Below are 9912 nucleotides of genomic sequence, written 5' to 3'. Positions count from 1 at the left end.
TATCATCCCATGCAAATTAATTAGGATTAATATAATTATTTCCGTTGATCAACTATTCTAGATGATTAATGTTTAAGATAAATTTCTTTAGTAATTTCTGAAGCAATTTATTAAAAAGATTTCGACTTTGGTTTTTTTCCTTATGTATTTATATATTTGTTTAAGTGACTTTGACTTGGACTTGTCTATGATAGTAAAACGTGAAATCGTCATTAGTTGGACTTGTCTTGATGTTGAGTCATGAGTTGTGTTTAGAATGAGAGAGAGCTGAGTATGCAAAGAAACGACCCATATGCAGTTAGCTGTAGTAGTCAAGTTCCCCGCACTTAAATAATGAGGAGGGCATTGGCTTATCGATCAGCTAATTAGAAGCTATGCATTCAGCTATAGCAGCACTCGCCATGTCTCTGATCCTGATCTCCCTACTGTTGCTGCTGCAGCTGCCTGAAGTTGCATCTGCTGTGCCTGACAGCAGATGCCCAACGAAATGCGGCGACGTGGAGATCCCTTACCCCTTCGGCATCGGCGCCATCATCGCTAACTGTTCCGGGGAAGGGGAAAATTGTTTCTTCAACAGTACCGAAACTGCCATCGGAGCTAACTGTTCCTTGGGAGGAGATTTCAATCTAACCTGCAACACCATGGGAAGTGGACTCAAGAAGCCATTTTATTACGATCTTGAGGTCCTCAATATTTCGTTGGCGATGGGCCAAGTGCGCATGCTCAACCCCATATCCTCGGCGTGCTACAATCCAAATTACAACAATGTCACTGGCACCCGCTGGTCGTTGAATCTAGAAGAGACCCCATATAGGTTCTCTAATCTCCACAACAAGTTCACTGTCATCGGCTGCGATACCCTTGCCTACATACTCGACTACCACGGGAGCAATATTAGCTACTACAGTGGTTGTGTGTCCATGTGCGAGGATGAACAGAGCATCGTCAATGACTCCTGCTCCGGTATGGGTTGCTGCCAGACTTCCATACCCAAGAATCTCCAATACTATGAAGTCAGCTTTGATGGGAATTTCAACAACTCGGCTACTTGGAGATTTAGCAGATGCAGCTACGCCGCCTTGTTGGATTCCGAGTGGTTCCCGTTTCAGACATCTTACATCACCACGAACCAATTCATGCAAATTAACGGTGATGGCAGGGTGCCGGTAGTCATCGACTGGGCCATTGGAAATGAGACCTGTGAGGTAGCTAAGCTCAACCTAACCTCTTATGTCTGCGTCAGCGCTCACAGCGACTGTGTCGACTCCTCTAATGGTCCTGGTTATCTTTGCACATGTTCCAAGGGATACCAAGGCAATCCTTACGTCTCCAACGGAGACGGATGCCAAGGTCTGCAATTATCAGTCGTCTATACCAACCAATTTAATTAATTATATATTCTGCTTTCAATTATGTTTTGCTTTCTAAATGCAACGATAGTTCCTAATACACTAGCTTTTGCCTTCAATATATTTTAGACATCAACGAATGCAATCAGTCAAATTCATGCTCAGATGGTGCTAACTGCCAGAACCTTCCCGGTAATTATAGTTGTCACTGCCCCAAAGACACGCACGGAAACGCTTACAATGGAATATGCATCCCGGATCAGAAGCTTTCCTTGGCGGTGAAGGTGGCTATAGGTAAGAAGCTTCTCCTCACAGATTACTTATTTGTCCTTGTCCGACTCTTAATATAATAAATTAATTAAGGTGTGTTTCTTAGAAAGAAAATTTGGAACAAAATAAGATTTTCTTAGATATATATAAAAAATTTATTTATTTATTGTGACCTCAAAATTTATATCAATTAAATCATCAAAATTTAATATGAAAGACAATATTAATAACAAAAAGATGACATGTATGTATGATGACCTTGCAGGTGGTTGCAGTGGTATAATCATTTTGTTACTATGCGTTATGTGTCTCTATATAGTCTATCAAAGAAGAAAATTAGAAGAGATGAAAAGAAAATATTTCAAACAATACGGAGGTCATGAATTAGAGAAAAGGATGAAGCTGGAAAAAAGCCTCAACAAATTTAAAATATTTGGAAGCAAAGAATTGGAGAAGGCAACCAATCATTTTGATGACAAAAATATTATTGGGAGAGGAGGAAATGGAGTTGTGTATAAAGGAGTTTTGGAAAACCAAGATGTTGTTGCCATAAAGAAACCTAAGATTATTAACGAGGACTTGAAGAAACAATTTGGAACAGAGACACTTATTTTATCATATGTTAACCATGTCAACATAGTTAAGCTCTTGGGTTGTTGTTTGGAGATGGAGATGCCATTGCTGGTCTATGAGTTTGTCCAGAATGGAACATTATTTCATTTAATTCATGAAAATGAGAACAGAGCTACAACTTTCTTAGATACTCGATTGCGGATTGCTTATGAATCTGCTGATGCTTTGGACTACTTGCACTCAAAAGTTTCACCTCAAATCATTCATGGAGATGTGAAATCATCTAATATACTTTTAGATGTGGATAACACTGCAAAAATTTCAGACTTTGGAGCTTCAAAGTTGATTCCCAAGGGGGAGGAACAATTTGCTACATTGTTGCAATTCACTCATGGTTATATTGATCCAGAGTGCCTAGTGACATATGAGTTGACCTATAAAAGTGATGTTTATAGCTTTGGTGTGGTTCTCTTGGAGCTATTTACAGGTAAGAAGGCTATTAATTTTGAAGAATCCGAAGAACAAAGGAGTTTGGTGTCGACTTTTACTATGCTGGAGAATCAGAATAGGGTTTCAGAGATCTTAGACAATCAAGTGAAATTGGAAGCCAATATAGAATTTATTCAAGAACTTACTAAACTTATCAAACAATGTTTAAAGTTGAAGGGAGAGGATAGACCAACTATGAAGGAGGTGGCCGAGGAGCTAAATGGATTAAGAACTCTTAATCAACACCCGTTCGTAGTGCAACACAATGTTGAAGAAATGGAGAGCTTGCTCAGTGGGTTGCCAAATGATAATCGTGCTGATTCCAATACTACTTTCAATATAGAGAGCAGATTCACAGGGCAGAGCAATATCCAAGATTGGTTGTAACATCAAGAAAGAGACATGAGCTCAAGTTATGTTGCTACTTTATTTGTGTGTTTGTTTGCCTACTTATGTAATCCTCTATGTGTTTTCTAGTTTCTAATCCTTTGCATTTGTGTGTTTATTGTCTAATTTTCTGAATAATTTGGTTTCATGTGAACTATTGTGTAGAACTATCTTCACTTGAATGTAAAACTCTATTTAAAGTTACTTGTGTTGTCTTTGTAAAAAAAAAACATTGTTAGTTCTCTTTGATTCTTCTTTGCTTGCTTTGTCATTTAAATTTTAAAATAAATTTGTTTGATGTGAGTAAATATGTAGATTGATCTTTCAATTCACTTTAATTTTGCTTTGAGTGATCTCTCAAGTTTGGGTTTCACATAAATATTTAAAAAACTATCATACCTCACATCTCACATAGTTAATAACAATGATTTTAATCTTCATTAGCATTGAAACATCTTTAATATTTTTGTTTTACTGTAAGACCAAAATACATTCTCTATTCTTCTAAGCTAAGTTTTAGCTAAATTATAAGCACATCATGTCTATTTGAGCCTAATTTGATAACAATACACTTTTTAACAGACAAGATTGAACACAAAATATTATGCTAGGCTTGATTTTTATTTGTATTTTTTTTTAATAAATAAGTATTACAATATTGAGCCCAACCTGACTGTACTTGTTTACAATCCCACCCACATCACATTACAATATTGTTTAGTTGCATTTTTTATTATAAAACCTAAAATATATAAGTGATAGATAACTCTTATTACTAGCAAATTCAATGGTGTTCAAGGAACGCGAATCTTTTGGTCCGTAAAACGCGGATCAGAGGATAGGTCACTCTCTATTATTGGTGGAGAGTGACGACCCAGTTATTTTGCACATGGGGCCATGGACTAGAGGATCTGAGCTGGTGTTCAAGTGCCTTTATAGGTGCATGCAAACAAAGCATAATAATAGGAAGAGAAAGCAAATAATAAGGAATAGCCACAAAAAGATTTACGTTTAAGAACAAGTTCAAATTTTCAACAAATAACACAGAAACGTATGATTACACAATCCAATATAATCATCTGCTGTCCTAGATATGAAGAAGTTTTTTTCTTCAAATATAAGAATGAAATGCTCAAGAACATACGAAAATTTATTAGGGGGCAAAAACTAGTGTCTTAAGCAGGTTCTATTTCCTCAAGTATTCTCAAACTCAAGATAGCATTACCTAGTTGTCTTTGGAATCAAGATAGAGAGAAATCTTGAACAAGTTCAGTTTATAGAGACTTGGCTACAATGATATTCTCCACTGTGATGCTGAACTCCTTGTATATTCTCCCAGCAGGAGCACTAGTGCTTAACCGGTCAATGCCGATTATTAGGATCCGTGTGAGCTAGAGGGGAGGGTGAATAGTTTACTTTACTTATTTGAATTTGAATGTCAATGGAAACTTGAATCAAAACACACAAACCGCCAACATCTCAAATTTTAATTGATATATATTTCCTTGAGATGACTAATTTAATGGTCCACTCCTCACTCACAGTTTCCATTATGAACTCTCTCCTTCTTAGAAACTTTCCGAAGGAGGAGAAACCTCTACAAATTCATTCTTACAAGAACACGACGAGAAACAAGAAAGCAAAGACAAATACAATAAAAAATGACTTTACAATCAACACCTTGCTTGTTTGATCTCTTGTTGCTCAGAAATGCCTCTGGTTGACACAAAAATGCATCAGCACTTCACTTCAGAATCTCCAAGAATTGGTCACTTCAACTCTTCACGAAACCTCCTTTTTTAGAGTTGCTTTTAGGCCAACAAATACCTCCCAATTGATTGGTCTTACCCCTAATTGATTGTCATGTCAGATATGACTGTTTAAATCTGCAGAATGACTCTTTTCGCTTAACCAATCTATTGGTGAGTCATACCAATCGATTGCTGACTTTCAATCTGTTAGGGCACTTCAGGATATAGAGAGGGAGGTGATTAGCTCCAATTGCTTGATTGATGATTTGTTGCAGTAGAAAACTCAAAGTAATACTAACACTCTTGCTTTTACTTGGTATCTACCTCCTTGAGGTGACTAATCCAAGGGTCCACTCTCCTCACTCACAGTACACTATGAAAACCTCCTTTTAGGTGGAGTCTCGTACAAGTAAATACACAAGAAAATATGAACAATACAATAAGAAATGCAACAAGAACAAAGAAATAAATACAACAATGAACAACCTTTGCTCTTGATCTCTTGTTGTTGTGGATTGTTTCTTGATACTTAGAAATTATAGCAACACTTGTCTCTAAGAAACTTCAAGAACTGGCAGAGAGGGATGGAGAAGAAGATAATATGATTTGAATCTTCAAACGACTCTATATCCTATGGATTAGGGTTCCCAATTGATTGTCATGTCAGATTCAAACAAATCTAGTTGTTTAAACCTAGCAACGACTCTTTTTTGCTTCTCCTAATTGATTACCTAATCGATTAACTAACTTCATTTGATCACCTGATCGATTATAAACTCCATTGTATATTCGCAAATTCCTCCCAATCGATTACCTAATCGATTAAACTCCTCACAAGGAGGCTACTGTGCTTCGCAAAAAAAAAAAAACTCATCTTGATCGATTAGCTGATCGATCAAGCATGCTCTTAATCGATTACCTAATCGTTTAAGACACTTACTGTTTCACGAAGAAAAAGTTCCCAATTTATCACCTAATCGATTGGCTTTGGCCCAGCTCCCAATTTATCACCTAATCGATTGGCTTTGGCCAAATTGATTACCCAATCGATTGCCCAATGTTAACTTGATTTACCCAAGTCTAGGGTTTCCTTGCCCAACCCCTGATCAATTGTGACATGTTGAAACTTCTTCATCGAGTGTCCGATCAACCTTTTGACCCACTTCAACTTTCTTTTGTTCCAACTTCCTGTTGGACTTCCGATTACTAAGTGTGGTCCTTCTTGACCCACTTGGATTTTTGGCTTGCCTGACCCCAGTTAGGACTTTCCTCTTGCCAGCGTACGGTCTTTCTTGACCAACTTGGACTTCCCTTTACCTAGCCACAGTTAGGACTTCCCTTTGTCAATGTACAATCCTCATTGGCCAACTTGAACTTTTCTTTACCTAACTGCAGTTAGAATGGTTAGTTTGTAACTTGATTTGATTTGAACTGTCATCTTATCTTGACTTTATTTTTCTACGTCAGCTTGGGGGTCCACATCTAACACCTCATATCAATGAGGATGAACGGATAGTTAGTTTGTGTATGATGATATTGCCGCCTTGAAATCTGGAGTCAAATCCATACTAGTAATCGGGTGTCTGTCCTCCCTCATGTGTTATTTAACTATCCAAGACTAATAGTTATCCATAATTTACCTCTTCAATGTTAGCCTAAAGACAGATTGACGGAGATGCTAGGGTGAACGAATCTTCTTTTGACCACCGTGATAATGAGGATGGTATTGGCCTATGGATAACTCATTAGATGCACTACTAAACTAATTAGACGCCACAGGCAATGTAATTAATAGGATTAGTTAGACCAATTTGAAAGACGATGACAACAACAATATAACGATGAACAGTCAAACAAAATTGATTGGGTCCACAATAATATAGACTAATCATTAGAACATTCATAAGGATGTTAGAATTTTAAATTAGTAAAATGTAAATGGATATATATATACAAGATTTAATAATAAGGATCAACATTTGTAGCATTTATACTTATTAAATGTTTATTGTTTTGAATTTATTTAAATATTCATAAGTTGACTTGGTATATTCGAGGGCCGGATCTTCTGGTCCGTAATTTGCAGACCAAGGGATGATCCACTATACAAGGACCATTGATTTAGATGGAGTCCACCTTTAAGTTGGTAGGGTCCATCTAAATCAAGGGTCTACAATAGTGGACCATCCCCTGGTCCGTAAATTGCGGACCAGAGGATCTGTCCTCGTATATTCGGTGCGAGCACAAATCTCCTGGACCACTTTTTTGTGGTCCAGGAGATATGTCACTCGTATTTATGGACGGATCGTGGTCGTGATCTGATCTCAAATGGTTACGATCCGTTCTTGAGTCCACCGTCCCTATCAAATTATAATTTTTGTTCGGGGCGAATGACCGGAGGCCGCCTAGAGGCCTCCGGTGATGGATAAATGGCCAGGTTACTGGGCGCCGAGCGAGGGTGTCCTCTGGGCGACCTCCGACCGCTCGTTCCGAACAAAAATTATAATCTGGTGGGGACGATGAACCTAGGAAGGGATCATAACCATTTACGGTCGGATCACAACCACAATCCGATCGTAAATACGAATGACACATCTCTTGAATTAAAAAAATGATCCAGAAAATTCTACCTCATTCGGTGCTTGGAGCTACTTTGACTTGGTATTTTTTTGAATTTATTTAAATATTGTTTATTTTTTTGAATTTATTTAATCATATCCTATTTGTAGCATTTATGAAAGAATATATTAAAAGGACGAGTTGAGATTTTTGTTATGTATTTTATATATTCGGTGCTGGAAGCTACGTTGACTTGGTCTTGTGTACGTATCACATCAGTGAGTCTATTTTTGGGCCCTAATTAAAGCTGTCATAACTCGAAAATCTATCTATAACTCTAAGGGTGCGTTTGGTTCAAGTTATCATGTATAATCTTGGTTATGTGATTACCAGGTAATCACATAACCAAGGTTATGGAAGAACAAAACATAATCTTAACCTTGTTTGGTTTAACTAGGTAATGGTATAATCTAACTTGACATTTACTATATTACCCCTGATTTAAATAGTTGTTGAAAATATTATTAAAAAAGAAGAGCTTTTTTTTAGAGCTTAATAAATAATAGTTGCATATATTATCAACGTTATACATTTAGATTGATTAAATTTCGTTCAAAATCTTTCATTTTCTTAATATTAAGCATTTATATAAAATCTAAGATAATAAGGAAAAATATTAACTCTCACGTTATTATTTCACTCAAAATAAAATCTAAAAATATATTAAAAAAAATAAGTATTTATTTTTTGCAAGGCCAAAGTAAGTTCGTTGAGAAACTTATCCCCCGACTTTGGCCTTGCTGGCATCTTCGTCCACGGCGAGCCCACCACCTCTATTGCCGCCGTCGTCGCTTCCTCGACGGAGTTGTCCTTGGCTTCGGCTTCTTCCACGGCGGCTGCACAATGGTAAGCGGAGAACCACTTGGTCCTCATGTACCCAACACCTATTCACATCATCAACTCCTTCAAACCGTTCATCAACTTAATACAAAAAAAACTCAACACCTGTTCAAAATCCCACTAAATTGAAGTAAAGCAACATCAAAAACCATTTGAAGACCTCCTAAATCTGAAGCAGAAAACCAGGAAAACTCCATGAAGAAGCAAAGACATATGCTTGGCTTCGGCTTCGGCTTTGGCTTCTTCAATTCGGTTGGAACCCGTAGGGATGGCGACGAGAAATCGAAGCTAGGGTTCGGGCTTGGAGGGGAAAAACGGCGTCCCACAGCAATAGATGTTGGTCCCTAGCAGTTGGCTATGGTGGCTTTGCGCCGACGAAGAAGCGAGATCGGTGGAGAAGGGCCACGGTCGACGATTCAAAAGGAAGAACATCCACTGGACAAGCTCCGTCAACGGAGGAGAAGAGGTCGGCGAGGGTGTGGGATCTCACGAGAGGGAGAGGGAAGGAAGGAGTTCCGTTGAGGAGGAGAGTCCGCCGGCGCAAGGTGAAGGCTCGGGGGTGAGGGAGGCCGCGCGATGAAGACTCGGGAAGGAGTTCGGCGCCGCGGGGGGGGGGGGGGGCTAGGGCACGCTGCGGGGGAGTTCGGTGCCGCGCGAACAATCTGCGGTAAGGGCGCTGGCCTTGAGGAAAGCCCCATGTGATTCGAAGGGTAGTTTTGAGAAAAAATATTGATAACCCCGGAATCGTAGAAAACCAAAGATTTTCAAGGTTTTGTGATTCCTGGTTCTATTCCCTACTTGCTGATGTGGCGGGAATGTTGCATCACCAGGAATCACTAATTACTTAAACCAAACAAGATTATTTTTGATAACCAACTAAGGTTATCAGCGATAACCCCGAACCAAACACGCCCTAAATTATGTACGTATTTCATCATATGGAGATTGATTATAATATTAGTTCTTAACATTTTTATGTTGTAAGCTAAAATATAAAAGTACAATGCCAATAACTAAATTTTAACTTAACAAAAGAATAATAAGTTTATTAGAGTACTAAAATTAGAATGATAGCTTTTGAAGAGGAGTAAGATGATTTAGCTCGACTTGGGCAAAAGGGTAATACTGCAGAACAAGAGAACTAGATAGGGTTCCTTCAATGAAGCTCTATGCTTCTCTTAACAGAAATGAAATTGTAGATATAAAAGTAAATATTTGTTATTTAAGATTAGACTCATATATATTTATCAATCACACACTATCAGTAATATGTCGGCTTTGTTATCTGCCCCTAATTCTCATCAGCTAGTAGATCGAATAGTAAAAATGTATGTAAGTTGTGCACATCCGTGATTCGATTTATTAGGCCCTAATTAAAGCCGTCATAACTTGATAAACAATCTACGGCTGTAGCCTCTGGCAAACAGCAAGGGCTTCAAATTGTTACTTAAATATTTACAATTTGAACCCTATTTATTATGTATTTATAGAAATTTTTAGAAGGCGCAGTTAAAAAATGTTAGGTTTTTAGATTGATCGTACTTCCTAATTTATCTTGATAATTAATAAAAAAATATTAGTGGAGTTAGACTAGTCCATACATAAATAATTAATAAGATTAATTAAAATTATCA

The 9912-nt window shown here is 37.7% G+C and overlaps 1 protein-coding gene across 1 annotated transcript; it reads left to right on the top strand.

Moving 5' to 3' along the window:
• Positions 1–379: 379 nt before the first annotated feature.
• LOC122034837 (wall-associated receptor kinase 5-like) lies at positions 380–3209 on the top strand. Its single transcript, XM_042594193.1, has 3 exons — positions 380–1350; positions 1479–1643; positions 1885–3209. The coding sequence occupies exons 1-3, from the start codon at positions 402–404 to the stop codon at positions 3066–3068; spliced, it is 2298 nt and encodes a 765-aa protein (XP_042450127.1). The 5' UTR covers positions 380–401; the 3' UTR covers positions 3069–3209.
• Positions 3210–9912: the final 6703 nt, after the last annotated feature.

The sequence above is a fragment of the Zingiber officinale genome, chromosome 11B (assembly GCF_018446385.1).
Source record: "Zingiber officinale cultivar Zhangliang chromosome 11B, Zo_v1.1, whole genome shotgun sequence".
NCBI lineage: Eukaryota > Viridiplantae > Streptophyta > Magnoliopsida > Zingiberales > Zingiberaceae > Zingiber > Zingiber officinale.
The sequence above is the reverse complement of the archived record's forward strand: the minus strand, read 5'-3'. Positions and strand labels throughout refer to the sequence as shown.

Coding starts and splice junctions, on each gene's coding strand:
- LOC122034837 (XM_042594193.1), top strand. CDS start 402: ATGTCTCTGATCCTGATCTCCCTACTGTTGCTGCTGCAGCTGCCTGAA. Junction 1,351..1,478: donor CAACGGAGACGGATGCCAAG/GTCTGCAATTAT, acceptor AATATATTTTAG/ACATCAACGAATGCAATCAG. Junction 1,644..1,884: donor GGCGGTGAAGGTGGCTATAG/GTAAGAAGCTTC, acceptor ATGACCTTGCAG/GTGGTTGCAGTGGTATAATC.